We start from the raw sequence: 18,647 nt of genomic DNA on the forward strand, positions 1-18,647 counted from the left end.
CTTTTTGAGATGGAGAATTGCTCTGTTGCCCAGGCTGGAGTACAGTGGCCATGATCTCTGCTCACTGCAACCTCCACCTCCCTGGTTCAGGTGATTCTCCTGTCTCAGCCTCCCGAGTAGCTGAGATTACTGGTGCAGACCACCATGCCCGGCTAATTTTTGTATTTTTAGTAGAGATGGGTTTTTGCCATGTTGACCAGGCTGGTCTTGAACTCCTGACCTCAAGTGATTCGCCTGCCTTGGCCTCCCAAAGTGCTGGGATTACAGGCGTGAGCCACCGCGCCCGGCTGATTTACGTTTTATAACCAGTGCTCTTGCCACTAGATGCTTTCATCTTTATGTATGCTACATGGAGATTAGTGATCTATTACTTAATGATAATATTGTGGATATTGAAAACAAGTATAAAGCATTTTGTAGAAATTCTGTAGAAATTAAAGTGAACATACTCTTTTTTTTTTTTTTTTTTTTTTTTTTAAATGAGATGGAGTTTTGCTCTTGTTGCCTAGGCTGGAGTGCAATGGCGCGATCTTTGCTCACCACAATCTCTGCCTCCCGGGTTCAAATGATTCTCCTGCCTCAGCCTCCTGAGTAGCTGGGATTACAGGCATGCGCCACCATGTCCGGCTAATTTTGTATTTTTAGTAGAGATGGGGTTTCTCCATGTTGGTCAGGCTGGTCTCGAACTCCTGACCTCAGGTGATTCGCCTGCCTTGGCCTCCCAAAGTGCTGGGATTACAGGTGTGAGCCACCGTTCCCAGCCTAAAGTGAACATATTCTTTTTATTATTTCTAGATGTAATTAAAATAGATATTAGTTGACTTCCTATAATTTCTAATATTCCTTGGCCTTTGATTTTTTTTTTTTTTTTGAGACAGTCTTACTCTGTCGCCCAGGCTGGAGTGCAGTGATACAATCTCGGCTCAATGCAACCTCCGTCTCTTGGGTTCAAGTGATTCTCCTGCTTCAGCCTCCCGAGTAGCTGGGATTACAGGCATGCACCACTACGCCTGGTTAATTTTTATATTTTTAGTAGAGACGGGGTTTCACAATGTTGGCCAGGCTGGTCTCGAACCCTTGACCTCAGGTAATCTGCCCGCCTTGGCCTCCTTAAGTGCTGGGATTACAAGGCGTGAGCCACCACGCCAGACCTGATCATTTTTGGTTGTTGATTAAGCTATGTATTTCTCTGAGGGCCTGGCCAGTGACACATAGTTATTGAGTTAGGCACCTGGTTGGACTCAGCCTGGTCTGAGTCAACCAGAGGCACTAATCTACTGAATAGCTATGTAGGTAAGACTTTTATAAAACTTTCTTTGCTTTTCTGTAGAACAGAAGCCAAGATATTTTATTTATTTATTTATTTATTATTGAGACGGAGTCTTGCTCTGTCACCCAGGCTGGAGTGCAGTGGTGCCATCTCGGCTTACTGCAACCTCTGCCTCTTGGGTTCAAGCAATTCTCCTGCCTCAGCCTCCCTAGTAGCTGGGACCACAGGCACGTGCCACCACACCCAGCTAATTTTTTGTAGAGACGGGGTTTCACAGTGTTAGGCAGGATGGTCTCGATCTCCTGACCTCGGGATCCGCCCACTTCGGCCTCCCAAAGTGCTGGGATTACAGGTGTGAGCCACTGTGCCCAGCCTTCTTTTATTTTATTTTATATTTTTGATAAGGATATTTGATTCTATTTCCATTTGTGACATTCATTCAGAATAATATTTTCTGAGCACCATACACTGTGCAAACTGTGTGATCTTGGTTAAGTCATTTAATCTCACTGGGCTTCAACTGATTCAGTCCTCTACCTTCATTCCTTAACTGCAAAATGGACTAGGGGAACTATGTTCCGAGGAACTGCCTTGGGAGTTGGGGTCTAGAGGGACGGGAGGAGGCTAGATGGAGGCAACGTACCCTGGTGAAGTTGGGGCAGCTCCTGCTCCAACTACTCTCAACCTCCACCACTCCAGCGCAGCTGCACTTGTATTTATCCTATCAGTCTCCAGAGCCTCCTCAACCCAGTTGTCTTTCCTCCTCAACTGTGGTCTTTAGTCCCTCTTTTAATTTATCCTTTGATCCTTGTATGTCCTAGATTCAGAGGATGATTTCTAAATTTCTATAGCCATAGATGGAGCATATTGGTGGTATATTGCACCAGAACAAAAAGGGAAGCGTGTGAAGGGAGAAAGGAAAAAAAATAGAAGTAAAAGAAACACATGGGAGAGATGGAAAGAAGAACAAATATGAGTTGAGGAGAGGGAGGTGGAGCAAAAAGGTAAAACACATATAATGAAGGAAAATAGTATGTTTGTCACCTGAAGTTGCATTACTTAATTTTTTTTTTTTTTTAAGAGACTTAGAGACGGAGTCTTGCTCTGTCACCCAGGCTGGAGTGCAGTGGCACGATCTCGGCTCACTGCAAGCTCTGCCTCCCGGGTTCACGCCATTCTCCTGCCTCAGCCTCCCGAGTAGCTGGGACTACAGGCGCCTGCCACCACACCCGGATAATTTTTGTATTTTTAGTAGAGACAGGGTTTCACCGTGTTAGCCAGGATGGTCTCAATCTCCTGAGCTCGTGATCCACCTGCCTTGGCCTCCCAAAGTGCTGGGATTACAGGCGTGAGCCACTGCACCCGGCCTACTTAATTAATTTTTGTAATCTTCCCTTAAGTACCTATGTGTATGGTTTTCTTTTCTTTTTTTTTTTTTTTGAGACGGAGTCTCACTCTGTCGCCCAGGCTGGAGTGCAGTGGCGCGATCTCGGCTCACTGCAAGCTCTGCCTCCCGGGTTCACGCCATTCTCCTGCCTCAGCCTCCCAAGTAACTGGGACTACAGGCGCTCGCCACCACACCCGGCTCATTTTTTTGTATTTTTAGTAGAGACATGGTTTCACCATGTTAGCCAGGATGGTCTCGAGCTTCTGACCTGGTCATCCGCCCGTCTCGGCCTCCCAAAGTGCTGGGATTACGGGACTGAGCCAGCGCGCCTGGCCTTTTTTTTTTTTTTAAAACAGAGTCTTGCTTTGTCACCCAGGGTGGAGTGCAGCAGCGCCACCTTGGCTCACTGCAATGTCCGCCTCCCTGGTTCAAGCAGTTCTGCTTCAGCCTCCCAGGAAGTTGGGATTATAGGCTTGTGCTACCATGCCCGGCTAATTTTTGTGTTTTTAGTAGAGGTGGGGTTTCACAATGTTACCCAGGCTGGTCTCAAACTCTTGGCTTCAAGTGATCTGCCCACCTTGGCTTCCCAAAGTGGTGGGAATACAGGTGTGAAGCCATTGCACCTGGCTATATATGGATTTTATTAGTGTGCCTAAAATTTTACTTTCATGTATGTATTTTTTCTGTGACTGCCTCAATTGCTTTGTTCTCCTAATTTTTAAAAATCTATTGATTTGAGATGATTACAAAAGTTCTTGGGTTAAAAACATGTGATTCAAAATAGATTCCCTCTTTATTTCTTTAATCTATCTTAATGTTTAAGAAAACTGAGGAGCTAATCTGTTTTCCCAGTAGAAATTAAGTAACATTTACGTTAATTGTAGTCATGCATACTTACCTGAAATTTGTCATTTTAATTTTTTTTTTAAGGAGCTGATGGTACACACATGGATGGTGATCAAATTGTTGTGGAAGTACAAGAAACTGTTTTTGTTTCAGATGTTGTGGATTCAGACATAACTGTGCATAACTTTGTTCCTGATGACCCAGATTCAGTTGTAATCCAAGATGTTATTGAGGACGTTGTTATAGAAGATGTTCAGTGCCCAGATATCATGGAAGAAGCAGATGTGTCTGAAACCGTCATCATTCCTGAGCAAGTGCTGGACTCAGATGTAACTGAAGAAGTTTCTTTAGCACATTGCACAGTCCCAGATGATGTTTTAGCTTCTGACATTACTTCAGCCTCAATGTCTATGCCAGAACACGTCTTGACGGGTGATTCTATACATGTGTCTGACATTGGACATGTTGGACATGTTGAACATGTGGTTCATGATAGTGTAGTGGAAGCAGAAATTGTCACTGATCCTCTGACTACCGACGTAGTTTCAGAAGAAGTATTGGTAGCAGACTGTGCCTCTGAAGCAGTCATAGATGCCAATGGGATCCCTGTGGACCAGCAGGATGATGACAAAGGCAACTGTGAGGACTACCTTATGATTTCCTGTAAGTCTTGGGGTACAGTGATTGTCAAAGGTGTTTTTGTAGGCTGCCTCTTCTAATTTACATCAGGGGTGAAATTTTCTTGACTTAAATGTCTGTAAAAGTAAATCTCATAGACCTACCTGCATTGTTGTTTCCATTTGCAGCCTACAAGATAACTGAAAATTAAGAAAAGTGAGGCCGGGTGTGGTGGCTCATGCCTGTAGTCCGGGCACTTTGGGAGGCTGAGGCAGGTGGATCACCTGAGGTCAGGAGTTCGAGACCAGCCTGGCCAACCAACATGGTGAAACCCCGTCTCTACTAAAAATACAAAAATTAACCGGGTGTGGTGGTGGGCGCCTGTAATCCCAGCTACTTGGGAGGCTGAGGCAGGAGAATCGCTTGAACCCGGGAGCCGGAGGTTGCAGTTAGCCAAGATTGTGCTACTGCACTTCAGCCTGGGTGACAGAGCAAGACTCCTTCTCAAAAAAAAAAAAAAAACTGAAACGAACAGAACTGAACTTTGAAATCATGAAGAATGTGATTAGGCTGTTACCAGCCTTTATTAGAATTATGAACTCTCTTGAAACCTAAAAGGAGTTCAACTTGGAAAAACAAAAAGTCTAACCAAGCTACTTACTTTTTTTTTTTTTTTTTTTTTTTTCGGAGGGAGAGTCTTGCTCTGTCGCCCAGGCTGGAGTGCAGTGGCGCGATCTCAGCTCACTGTAAACTCTGCCTCTCGAGTTCAAGTGATTCTCGTGCCTCAGCCTCCCAAGTAGCTGGGATTGTAGGCACGCACCACCACGCCTGGCTAATTTTTTGTATTTTTAGTAGAGGGGGGGTTTTGCCATGTTGCCCAGTCTAGTCTTGAACTCCTGAGCTCAGGCAATCCACCTGCCTTGGCCTTCCAAAGTGGGAGGATTACAGGTGTGAGGTATCACGCTGCTACTTATTTTCTTGAATATGGATACACGGTACTGTTTATGTAATACTTATGTACTTATATAATATGTAAAACACTGCATAACAGATAACATGAAAAAGAGCTCTGGTATAGTATGAAACATGATTCCAAAACATGGTATCAAGTATGATGGATTCATATTAGGTTATTGGAGAAAAGTAAAGTATTTTGAAACACACCTTTACATGTTTATCTTAGCATCTGGAAAGACAACCGTTATCTTCTTACAACATACTTCTTGGTACCAATTTCGGAGATAAAATTCTAGATTGGCTAGGCCACGGTTCTGACCCAGTGTGGAAATTCTTATGCCTTAAGGAACTAAACTTAAAATATAAAGGATTCACAGACTATTTATAAATTTACAAGAATATTTGCGTTGTTCGAATACCTGTTTTAATACAGGAATTTAATATAACATTAATATACTGGAGTCCACCAGCATTTTAGGAAACTTCTTTGAGATTTTGAAACTCCTTTGAAAACTTCTTGAGATTTTGAAAATCAAAGAATTATTTGTGGAAAAGGGAAGAAAATGCCTTCATTCAACACGTTTATTGGACCCTGAATGTGTGAGACATTGTTGGAGGTAGCGTAGATACAGATATGTGCTAAATAAATACATACATAAGACCATTATCCCTGGAGAGCTTTTGATCTGCTGTGGGAGAGAAAGTTTGTAGTGTGATGCAGAGGTGTGACTAAACTGCCATGGAGATGGGATGGAGTAGCTGACCTTTGAAATCAAGGATGAATTCTGGTTTTACAGGATGAAGGGCACGGGTGGCAGGAAGACATTCCAGGCATATAGTATAGTGTATTAAAAAAGAAAAAAGTTCTGGCCTTTGCTGATATTGCTGATAATGATGGGAACTTTAGGATACACTTTTATATCTTTGTGTACGTTCTATTTTATTCCTTAGAATAAATTTGTAGAAATAGAATTGATCAAAGGGTGTACACATTTACAAGTTTGGTTATGCTTTAAGTTTGGTTAAATTCTCTTGGTATTTTGCCTTAATATTCCCTTCACCAAGTTTATGAGAATGTTCATTTCCCTACACTGGAACCAACACAGAGTATTATTTTTCTTTTTAGTTTTCGCCAGTCTGATAGGGAAAAATACGTTACCCTGTTTCAATTTTGAATTTATTTTAGGATGATGATCCTTGTATGTGGAATAAGACTTAAGTGAGGGAGAGATTAGTGGCAGTGAGCTGTTGAAATGGTTCATATATAAGATGATCTGAAGTACGTTAATAATAGTAAAGGGGACAGAGAGGTAGCTGCATTCAAGAGAGATTAGGAAGAAAAATGGATGAGATTCGATGATAGATAAAAGAGGCTAGGGGTTTGAGGAAGAAAGATAATTCAAGGATGACCCTAAGTGTTCTACCTTGGGAGATTGGATGCCTAGTCATGCCATTACCTGAAAGGAGGAGTAGGTTTGGTGGGGGAAGGTGGGGGAAGGGGGAAGATTTAGGATCTGTTACAGTTTGAATTGCTTGTTGGTGGATGTTTCTTCTAGGCAGTTGAAAATATGACTTTGGTGCTTTTGAGAGAGTTTGTTGCTAGAGGAAGAAATTTAGGACAACAGAATGTAGGCAGTATCATATATGGAAATGGATGGTAGTCCCCAGAGCATGCTTGTCGAGTAAGAGTGTCAAGTATGGCTCCTTTAGGTATTTAAGAAGTAGGCAGAAAAGAGTCCTTGAAAAATCAGGAGGTTTGGGGAAGAGAAGGAGGAGAAAAAGTGTTTCCAACACTGTTAAGGATAGAGTTTCTACAAGTTATCAGCCACTGAGGAGAAAGCAGGCTTTTTTGTTTGGCATTTAGGAGGTCATTGGTATCTAAATTAGAGTAGGTTCAGTAAGGCATGGGCTATTGGAGAGGAGATGGAAGAGATGAGCTGTGATGGATTGAGAAGTTAGTGGAAGTAGAGTTAGGCGAAGCGGTTTGGATAAATTGCCATTTTGGTCAGCAAAGGGACTAAAGAGGTGGGAGTATAGCTTTTGATGGTTGCCTGGATGGCGAAAGTAAGTTGAACATGTTTATAGACTTAAGGGAAAAAAAAAATCACTGGACAGAGAGAACCTGAAGATAAAGAAAGGATGGGCTAGTGGAGCAGGTTCCAGAGAAGGGGAAGGGACTGGGGTCCAGGGCTGCAGGAGACGGCTGTTAGGTAAGTCCTGGAGAGGGAAAGTGAGTCCCCTTCTCTGAGACAGGAAGACAGTTAAGGATGAGGCCCCTTTCCAGGGACAGAAGGTAAAGGGAGTACTTGAATGTTGGGAGCTATTTTGTCTGTGAAGCAGGTTCATCTGCACATATGGAAGGACTGCAGAGGCTGGGTGGAAAGCTGAAGGATAATGGCAAAGGGTTGAAAAGCTTTAGTCTTTAGGGGATGGGCCAGTGTGGGAAGCCAAGAATTTATGAGATAGATTGCTGAACCGCATTGAGGGGCCAGCTGAGGTTAGGAGTCTATTTTATTTTATTTTATTTTTGAGATGGAGTCTCACTCTGTTGCCCAGGCTGGAGTGCAATGGCACCATCTTGGCTTACTGCAACCTCCGCCTCCCGGGTTCAAGCGATTCTCATGCCTTGGCCTCCCGAGTAGCTGGGATTACAGGCACTCGCCACCATGCCCAGCTAATTTTTGTATTGTTTAGTAGAGACGGGGTTTCACCATGTTGCCTAGGCTGGTCTTGAACTCCTGACCTCAGGTGATCCCACCCGCCTCGGCCTCCCAAAGTGCTGGGATTACGGACGTGAGCTACCACGCCTGGCCGAAAATGCTATTTTAAAATGCAGGTTGAGCATCCTTAATCCAAAAATCCAATATCTGAAATGCTCCAGAATCCAGAACTTTCTAAGTACAGACATGACACCACAAGTGGAAAATTCCACACCTGACACTTGGTTTCTGAGGGTTCAATGTATATAAACTTTATTTCAGGCACAAAATTGTTTTAAAAAATTGTATAAAATTACCTTCAGGCTATGTGTATAAGGTGTATATGAAACACAGATAATTTTTTTTTTTTTTTTTTTTTTAATTTGAGACAGTCTTGTTCTGTCTCCCAGGTTGGAGTGCAGTGGCTCCACCTCGGCTCACTGCAGCCTCCACCCCGGCTCACTGCAACCTCCACCCCCTGGGTTCAAGTGATTCTCCTGCCTCAGCCTCCCGAGTAGCTGCGATTATAGGCACGTGCCACCATGCCCAGCTAATTTTTTTGTATTTTTAGTAGAGACGGGGTTTTGCCATGTTGGCCAGGCTGATCTCGATCGAACTCCTGACCTCAAGTGATCCATCCGCCTCAGCCTCCCAAAGTGCTGGGATTACAGGCGTGAGCCACCATGCCTGGCTGAAACACAGATAAATTTCATGTTTAGACTTGGGTCCCATCCCTAAGATATCTCATTGTGTATATGCAAATATTGCAAAATCCACAAAAGTCTGAAACACTTCTGGTCCAAGTATTTTGGATAAGGGTTACTCAACCCTTACGACTGCCAGATTTTCTATTACAAGACTGGGCAACCCAGGACCAAGGCTAGAGAAAGCAGAGAGTTGAGTTCGTCCCAGTTTGTGAGGGGAAGAGGGCCTGGTGAAATACTGAAGAGGATAAAGCACTCTCGCTTCTCCTTGACTTCTCTCTGCACTTTCTGCCCTTTCTGTCTTCCTCAGCTTTTTTGCTAAGGAGTAAAATGCATGGTATTGGTTTGCCCTTTAACTGCGCACTATCTCTTGCCTTTACTTTCTCCTCTTTTAGGAAGTTCAGCCCTCCAAGGAAGTCATTGAAAAAAACCCAGAAGTTGCTTTAGTAACAATTTACTCAGCATATCAGGTTCTTGTGTTACAGAATTTGTAATACAAGACATGTAAAATTTTACAGACTTGTAAAATTTTCATTAAAAATTTTATTTATAGTCATCTTTAGGCCCTGGGTTTCTTCTAATTTATATAGATTTTAATGTTCCTGAAAAAGTAAATATGGATGAACATAAATGGCTATTAGTGTATTTTATATTTTTTAATATATGTTTTATGTATGTGTATATATTTTGGTAATATAATTTCTTTCCTTTTAAAATAAAACATATCCAAACTCAAATAATGCAGAGATACATTTAAACAAATACATACACACATGAGCATTTGCGTGCACACATGTGCTATTCCCCTATTTCACTATAATGAAATGGTTGTTTTTAAATTGGGTTTAGAGATGGTGGCCTTTAGTAGTATCTTTTGTCTTCTCTATTATTATTATTATTTTTGAGATGAAGTCTTGCTCCCTTACCCAGGCTGGGAGTGCAGTGGTGCCATCGCGGCTCACTACCACCTCTGCCTCCTGCGCTCAAGCAATCTTTCCACCTCAGCCTCCCGAGTAGCTGGGATGACAGGCATGTGCCACCACACCCGCCTAATTTTTACAATTTTTGTAGAGAGGGGGTTTTGCCATGTTGCCCAGGCTGGTCTTGAACCTGGTCTTGAACCAGCCTGGGCTTAAGCAATTTGCCCACTTCAGCCTCCCCAATTTCTTCAATTCAGGTGTGAGCCACCTTGCCCGGCCTCTATAGCCACTTTTGCACTCTTACTTCCCTCTACTTCATCATTCCCTTTCCTTTCAAAGTAATGATCATACTTTAAAATTTAATTTACTATTGGCTTTGGGATCAAACCAATTGAACACTTTAGAATTAACTAATATTTCTCTTGGCTGTGCCTCCCAGCAAAGATACTTAATGATGCATTTTATTTTAATTAATTTATTTTTGAGACAGAGTCTTGCTCTGTCGCCCAGGCTAGAGTGCAGTGGCATGATGTTGGTTCACTGCAGCTTCCACCTCCCAGGTTCAAGTGATTCTCCTGCCTCAGCCTCCTGAGTAGCTGTGACTACAGGCGCGTGCCACCACGCCTGGCTAATTTTTGTATTTTTAGTAGAGACGGGGTTTCGTCATGTTGGCCAGGCTGGTCTCAAACTCTGGCCTCAAGCGATCTGCTCACCTCGGCCTCCCAAAGTGCTAGGATTACAGGCGTGAGCCACTGCTTCCAGCCTTAATGATGCATTTTAACTTAAAACTTATATTGAGGTCGGGCACAATGGCTTATGCCTGTAATCGCAACACTTTGGGAAGCCGAGATGGGGGAGGGTCGCTTGAGCCTAGGAGTTCAGAGGTTACAGTGACCCTTGATTGCGCCACTGTACTCCAGCCTGGGCGACAGAATGAGACCCTGTTTCTTAAAAAAAACAACCCCTCCCAAAACCCCCCTAAAACACCTATATTGATTTCAGAAGTTAAGGATTAACAAAGGTTTTGTCGTAAGTATATAGAGGAACTATGGGTTGATTTAATCCATGATAGAGAATGTGAAGATACCATTATCGGTAGTCAACTTTAATGCTTTTCATATTATGATGAGAGATGGTAGTATTTCTGAATTCTTATATTTATTAAACACTCTATCTTTAGGTCAGAAATGTGGCCAGATGTCCAAGTACTCTCTTTTCTACTCTCTTCTTTAAAAGTTTCAGTAAGTTACTGGATCTGAGTGTCTAATAAACAGCTTTTATAATGTCTTTAGTATCCATCTTGGCAGGTTTCTTCCCTCTGCAGGTCTCATTTAAAATGATGATGGGCCAGGTAAGGTGGCTCACACCTGTAATCCCAGCATTTTGGGAGGCTGAGGTGGGAGGATCTCGGGGGTAAGGAGTTGGAGACCAGCCTGGGCAACATGGCGAGACCCCATCTCTACTCCCCACAACCCCCCCAAAAAAAGATTAGCTGGTGTGGTGGCATGTGCCTGTGGTTCCAGCTGCTCAGGAGGCAGAGGCAGGAGGATCCCTTGAGCACAGGTGTTCGAGGTTGCAGTGAGCTGTAATCATACCATTGTACTTCCGCCCGGGTGACAGAACGAGACCCCATCTCTTAAAAAAAATCAAAAACCAAAAAACCACACGAAACAACAATAAATGATGATGAAGCAGTCCTCATTCTTTATAATATCATGGTTGTGTATATAGACACAAATGTTCATTGTCACAGTATATAGCTACCTTTGAGGTCAGGATGACTGCCTTCTTCAGTCTTTGCAATCTAGATTTTATGATTGGCTTCTAAGTTAATTATATGTTTCTTGAGGACAGGAACTATTTACTGCATCTTTGCTGCTTATGTATCTTCCCCATCACACTGTATGTATATTAGGTATGAAATAAATATTTGTTGAATAAGTGAATATATGAATGTTATAGCTGAAAGTCCGTGTACATCATGCCTCATCCAAGGCATTAACGATACATTTCTTCCCTACCAGTAGCTATTGTCTCTTGATAAAAATAGGTAATAGTAAATCTTCAATAAATGATATCTATGTGCCGGAATTGAAAATATAGTTAGTTTTTGAGATGAGATCTCACCGTGTTGCCCAGGCATACATACATACATACATGCCTGTAGATGTGCAGTGGCTATCTGCAGGTCTGATCATAGTGCACTGCAGCCTCGAATAACAGCTTCTCCAAGGTCACTCCCAGCAGCATTAGGGTGAGGCTTTGAAACCAGTTATGTTTTATTCCAAAGTGTCCACTCTTAATTCTCTTATTGGCCCCCCCTTTCTCTCTCTGTGTCTCTCTCTCTGTGTTTGTATGTTTGTATGTATGTGTGTATAATTTAATACTACAAAGCAGTAGAGTTCATGATAAATAGTGCTTATTGGTAGATGGGGGAGGCAAATAGAATTCCAAAGATAACTACAATTTACAATAATAATGAATACCAAATTTCAACAATGTTAAACAGTAATTTGTTGGGAGGGATTAAGCATTTTTTTTATTTAACTCATTCTAGCAGAAGCCCAGACAGCTTCCAAACCCCATCCTGTTGTTTTTCTAACTGAAAAGTATTAATTTTTTTCAAATTTGTGTTTACATGAGAAAAAGGAATCATATATAAGCTATCACTTTTACTCTTGCCAGTGTTGATTTTTCTTTTGCCTTCATTCATTCAGAAAACATTTATTGATCAGCCATAATGAGCTGCGAACCTCACTAGGGGTTGGAGATAAACAGCAAAGTCCCTGGCTTTTTAAGTTCACAGTCTGGGAGGGAAGATAAACAGAAACAGGCAATTACAGTTGAGTGTAGGAAGGTATGTAAATAGATATACAAAGTACTTTAGAAGCACTAAGAGGATGGGGCCGGGCACGGTGACTCACGCCTGTAATCCCAGCACTTTGGGAGGCCGAGGCAGGCGGATCATGAGGTCAGGAGTTTGAGACCAGCCTGACCAACATGGTGAAACCCTGTCTCTACTAAAAATACAAAAATTAGCCGGGCATGGTGGTGCGCATCTGTAATCCCAGCTACTCAGGCGGCTGAGTCAGGAGAATCGCTCGAATACGGGAGGCAGAGGTTGCAGTGAACTGAGATCATGCCACTGCACTCTAGCCACTGCACGCTGGTGACAGAGTGAGACTGTCTCAAAAAAAAAAATTTTTTTTTTGGTACGCTTGAGGGAGACGAATGCTACAAAAGCGTTATAAACTGAAGTTCTATGGAAGCTCACTTGAAGATATTGACCAAGTTTATTTTATCTCCTATTCATTTTCCTCCCTCCTGTATTTTAAGCAAATTCCACATAACATTTTTTTCATAAGTATTTCAGTATTTGCTTTTCAAAGACAAGGATTAAAAAAAAAACTGTTTTCAAAGCTTTAAAAAATAATTTGAGATGAACTCAATCTGAAGGGCGTATAAAATAAAATGTTCATGAGGTGGCTGAGGAGGGAAGAAAGGCAGAGAGATGTGAGACATCATTGAGTGTTCAGAGACCTATTCTTTGGGTGCTAATAATGTCTGGTGAGGAGGATGGAGGAAGTGGTGAGAAAGAAGATTGGCAAATAGGGCCCAAAACATAAAGGCTCTTGAACATAGACGCCTGCTTTACTTTTTGGACGTGGGAAGCTGTTAAAGGATTTTAGGCAGATTAATAATAACATGTTTAGATTTATAGTTTAGAAAGATAATGGCAATGTTCAGGGCAGGTGCAAGGTAAGAGTGAATTCAGAAACAAAAAGTACATTTCGGAAGGTTATTGTGGTAGTCTAGGTAAGAAACAGATGATAATAGTTTGAGATAAGTTTGTGTTTTGTTTTTTTGAGATGGAGTCTTGCTCTGTCACCCAGGCTGGAGTGCAGTGGTGCGATCTCTGCTCACTGCAAGCTCCGCCTCCTGGGTTCAAGCGATTCTCCTGCCTCAGCCTCCCGAGTAGCTGGGACTACAAGTGCGTGCCACCACACCTGACTAATTTTTTGTATTTTTAGTAGAGACGGGGTTTCACTGTGTTAACCAGGATGGTCTCGATCTTCTGACCTCGTGATCCGCCTGCCTCGGCCTCCCAAAGTGCTAGGATTATAGGTGTGAGCCACCACGCCTGGCCTGAAATAAGGTTTTATCGGTAGAATTTAGCAGAAACTGATTCATGACATATGTAGGAAGTAGAATTTGGATTAAATTTAGGGTTGAGGAAGACGGGAGGGTTTGCAGCTCACTTCTTGGTTTCCAGCTTATGCAACTGGGCACATGGCAAAACTGTTACTAGAAGAGGAGCAGATGGACATGCTAAAGATTTATTTACAGGGTTGCTGCATACAACTACAATGTAAAGGGACTCCTGTAAATGTGTAATGAGGTGGCCCTGGTTTGCCCTGGCCATCTAGTTTAGGTATTTTGACCAGTCACTCTAATATTAGCTCCTAATTAAGCATGACTTTGGTCATAGTAGACATCCAATAAAACGTGGTTCAGGGAGCGAATAAATACATAAAGTCCAAACCCCTATGTTTAATGTATAAACCCTGAGGGTCAACACAATCTGATAGTTGATTGATTGATTCTAGGGACTGTTAGCACAGAAGAGATAGTAAAATATTTACTCTTTCATTCCATGGGCTAATTATTGGCTAGGTATGTATTTTACCATTATTTTTATGTATGTACCCTACCAGTTTTTTTAAACCAGGGAGCAAATAAATACATAAAGTCCAAACTCCTGTCTTTAATGTATAAACTCTGAGGGTCAACACAACCTAATAGTTTATTGATTGATTCTAGGGACTATTAGCACAGAAGAGATAGTAAAATATTTACTCCTTTGTTCCATGGGTTAATTATTGGCTAGGTATGTATTTTATTATTTTTATGTATGTACCCTACCAATTTTTTAAAAACCATTTGATAAAACACAGGAAAAAGTTTGGAATTTGAAAACTATATATCTACATGGGAATATTTCTGAAATGTGAGAAAAGTGTTATTTACTGAACTAAGGATATTTTGGAGAAGGTGTATTGAAGATTTTTAAAATTTATTTCATTATTTTTTAATTAAATTTTTTTAGTTGCCCAGTAAAAATGGTATATATTTATGGTACACAACATGATGTTTTGAAATATGTATGTGTTGTGGAATGGCTAAGTGAAGCTAATTAACATATATTACCTCACATTCTTATTTTTTTTGTGGTGAGAACACTTAAAATCTGTTCACAGTGATTTTCAAGTATACAGTACATTGTTATTAACTGTAGTCACCTCAAGCATCTTTTTAAAGCTTTTTCAGTTAAAATTCGAAAAGTGGTTATTTTAATCCATCTAAAATTGTATCTTTACTGTAAACTGAAATTTATTTAGAAATCAACACTACAATTAATGACTTAAGAGTTTTCAGTATAATGTTCAATCTAGGTGTTGGCTAGCTTTATAACAAGAATAAAGCACTCAAATAAGGCAAAGATGTTTTAGTTTCTCCCTTCCCCTGCCAAAAACAAGGTTGGGAAAAGGTCTCTATTTTGAAAGCATTACGAGCAATTGGAGCTTCAGACTGGCCTTGTGGTTAATATTTACTGTTTATCTGCTGAAACCTAGACAAAAATGTCACCTTGCCCTTTGAACAGATATATGATTACTTTGTGAGGTAATGGGTTTGGGGAGGGAAGAGAAAAGGAGAGAGGGAGAGAGAGAACATACCTCTCCTTGCCTATCTTAGAGAAGCAACATCTGGTATATGGAAACTCAGCTTGCAGCTGAGTCAGGCAGCCTTGGATTTGGATACCAGCTCTGCTACTCATTAGCTGAATGAATTCGGGCAAGTTAACTAACCTTTTTGTTTTAGCTTCCTTATTTGTGAAATGGCAGTAATACTGCTTGACTTCCAGGGTGGTTGTGAGAATGAGAGATCCTGTCAGTCACTGCTAGCTGTTGCTGTGGTTATCATCCAGAGGCTTTCAGTCAGTAGCATCCATTGGGCTAGCAAGGCTTAATCTCGACTAGCTTCATTATGACCTTTCTGTTGTCCCATCAGGGAATTCTTCTTGGGTAAGGGCAGGTACAGGGTGGGATTGTAACAGTTATTCCTTTTTTTTCCTCCTGAATGTATAAAGAAATCAGTTATTGTTTTACTAGTTTTAGACCTATTCAACTATTTTTCATTACTTAGGTCTCTGACACCATGCTACAGATCACTCTAACTTAGGACAGGGACCTGACTGGCACTGTTCCTTTAATTCCTCGTCTACGGAATGAGGCTAATTTCACTAAACCTTTGAATCGCTCTAGGAATGTTTCAAGAATTAAAGGAGATCAGATCGTACCCAATTCTTTCAAGTCTCTTATAGGCTATATAATAAAAATAAGGTGGAATTTTAACCCCACAAAGAGGGTTCCTGAGGAGGAAGTTAAGAGAGGAAGGTCTAAGAGTGAAATTTAAATGTATTTATCTACTAAAGCATTTGCCTTCTTGACAGAATACTTCCTGCAAGTTACTCAGTCTTTTAGGTGCTCTGTTTTCACATATGTCAAGTAGAGACAAAACATCTAAGTTCTGGGGTTGTCGTCATTGATTTCATAATAAAATACAGGGAAACTACTTACCATAGTGCCTGGGACATAATAGTTGCTCAGATATCCTTTTAGGAGGAAATACCCATCTTTGATATCTTCATTGGATTTTTTTTTGTTTTCGAGATGGAGTCTTGTTCTGTCCCCCCAGGCTGGAGTGCAGTGGTGCGATCTTGACTCACTGCAACCTCCATCTCCTGGGTACAAGCGATTCTCCTTCCTCAGCCTCCCGAGTAGCTGGGATTACAGGTGTGCGCTACCACACCCAGCTAATTTTTGTATTTTTAGTAGAGATGGGGGTTTGCCATGTTGGCCAGGCTGGTCTCAAACTCCCGATCTCAGGTGATCCACCCGTCTTGGCCTCCCAAAGTGTTGGGATTACAGGCGTGAGCCACCAAGCCCGGCCTTCATTGAGTATTAAATAGCCATCCACACAGGGACCCTGAGGATGTTGAATAATATCAAGTCTATCCTACAGTTTTTCTTTTGATTGGATTTTGGGGTTAGAGGTTTAAAAAACATTCTGGTAATTAGGTAGTAAGACTATTAGACTTGCCATAGTAAGTTAGAATAGGCTCATTGTTCACAGAACCTAATTTTATCTTAGCAATAGTGAGGTGTATGGTAAGGAAAGGCCTGGTTTCCCTCATTGACATCAGTCCCAAGATCACAGGTGTGAATCTTGTTAAAACTTTAGAAAAGATTTGTGTATTCATACTGCCCCTTGAGGTAACTTACTTAGGAAGTAAAATCATCTTTATTTTTCTCTCAGATTAGCCTGTTTAAAGATTTATCAGGTGTCTGGAAGGCTGGGATTTAGTGAATGAATTTATGTCTACCTTGTGAGTATTGGCCGTAGGTTTATTGACTTCAAGTTTAATTAGAGTTTGAGACTGATTGTGTCCTCATGGCATAGATTTTCCCTCTTGTTTGTGCCTCCTAGATAATTTCAATTGTTCTCAAGACGAGCACAAGATCTTTTCAATCTTTATTGAAATGTGGCAATCAGTGTTGCAGTGTTAAGATTTTGAAGCCTGGCACAATGGCTCACACCTGTAATCCCAGCGTTTTTGGAGGCTGAGGCGGGAGGATCACTTGAGCCCAGGAGTTCAAACTAGACTTGACAACATCGGGAGACCCCATCTCTAGAAACAATTAAAAAAAGAAAATAGCTAGGTGTGGTGGCACATGCCTAGGAGGCTGAGGTGGGAGGGTTGCTTGAGCCCAGAAGGTCAGGGCCACAGTGAGCCATGATTGTGCACTGCATTCCAGCCCGGGTGACAGAGCGAGACCCTGTCTCAAAAAAAAAAAAAAAAAAAAAGATTTTATTGGAGCTTATTTTAATGACTGTTTAATGACTTCTCTTTTCTGGGTTTTATTTAAGAGATCATTTCTTATCTTTCAGGTCTTGTTGTTTCTTTTATACTTCCAAAGGCTTAGTACTTCCATGTTATGCCCTTCTAGTGTCATTAGCAGACACTAGTATATTGGTTTAAAGATGTAAAACCAGATGGGCCATTGAAAACATGTTCACACAAAAACTTCTGCACATTCATAGCAGTATTATTCACATTAGCCAAAAAGTGATGACAACCTTGATGTTCATCAGCTGATGAATGGATAACTGAAATGTGGTATATCCATACAATGGGATATCATTCAGTCATAAAAAGGAATTAAGTTTTGTTGAATGCTGCAATATGGATGAACCTCGAAAGCGTTATGCTTAGTGAAAGAAGCCAGGCGAAAAAGACCACATGTTGTATGATTCCATCTGTGTGAAATGTCTAGAAGAGGCAGAGCCATAGAGAAAGTAGATAAGTGGTTTCCAGGAGATTGGGGGAAGAATGAGTTGGGCCTGACTGCCAATGGGTATGGTGTTTCTTTATGGGGAATTAGAAGGGTGCTGATGGTTGCACCACAGTGAATGTACTAAAAATCACTTAATTGTACACTTTAAAATGGATAATTTTGTTATGTAAACTATATCTCAATAATGATAAAAGCCAAATGGGCCAAGCAACAATCCCCTAGAGCCTTTATTATTAGCTTTTCTATTTACTAAAGGCCCCAAATTAGCTTTTCCTCTTTAAGCAATTACTTTTTTCAATAAAATATCTTCAGGTATCATGAGGGATGTTTAAAAAAGGAGAGGTGATAGTTGTGGAATTGTGGCAAAAGCTTTTAATTTAGTTTTTAAAATTATTATTTTTTAATTATAAAATACACATACAATTTACCATCTTAACAATTTTTTAAGTATACAGTTCAGTGGCATTAAGTGCATTTACACTGTTGAGCAACCATCAGTATCATCCATCCCCAGAACTCTTCATCTTGCAAAACAAACTCTCTATATCCATTAAATACTAACTCCCCGATCCCCTCCTTCCAGCCCCTAGCAGCAACCCTTTTACTTTCTGTCTCTTAGGAATTTGACTACCCTAGCTACCTCTTATAAAGTGGGATCATACAGTATTTTTTCCTTTTGTGGCTGGCTTATTTCACCTAGCATGATTTTTCAAGATTTATTCATGTTGTAGCTTGTGTCAGAATTTCCTTCCTTTTTAAGGCTAAATAGGATTCCATTGTATGGATAGACCATATTGTGTTTATCCAGTGAAAAACTATTTTAAAGCAG

The 18,647-nt window shown here is 41.1% G+C and overlaps 1 protein-coding gene across 30 annotated transcripts in view; it reads left to right on the forward strand.

The window, feature by feature from the left end:
* Nucleotides 1-18,647, forward strand: part of ZFX (zinc finger protein X-linked) — a 65,410-nt gene that overhangs the window by 26,456 nt on the left and 20,307 nt on the right. For 27 of the 30 annotated variants that reach the window (XM_063804098.1, XM_016943486.4, XM_016943494.3 and 24 more), the window contains one exon: nt 3,588-4,166. In XM_063804098.1, the coding sequence (XP_063660168.1) occupies nt 3,588-4,166 (579 nt within the window). Of the gene's footprint in view, nt 1-2,091; nt 2,275-3,587; nt 4,167-18,647 lie in introns of all 30 variants that reach the window. The other 3 variants (XM_063804095.1, XM_063804093.1, XM_063804089.1) reach the window with 2 other exon arrangements.

This window comes from Pan troglodytes, chromosome X (assembly GCF_028858775.2).
Source record: "Pan troglodytes isolate AG18354 chromosome X, NHGRI_mPanTro3-v2.0_pri, whole genome shotgun sequence".
Taxonomy (NCBI): Eukaryota; Metazoa; Chordata; class Mammalia; order Primates; family Hominidae; genus Pan; species Pan troglodytes.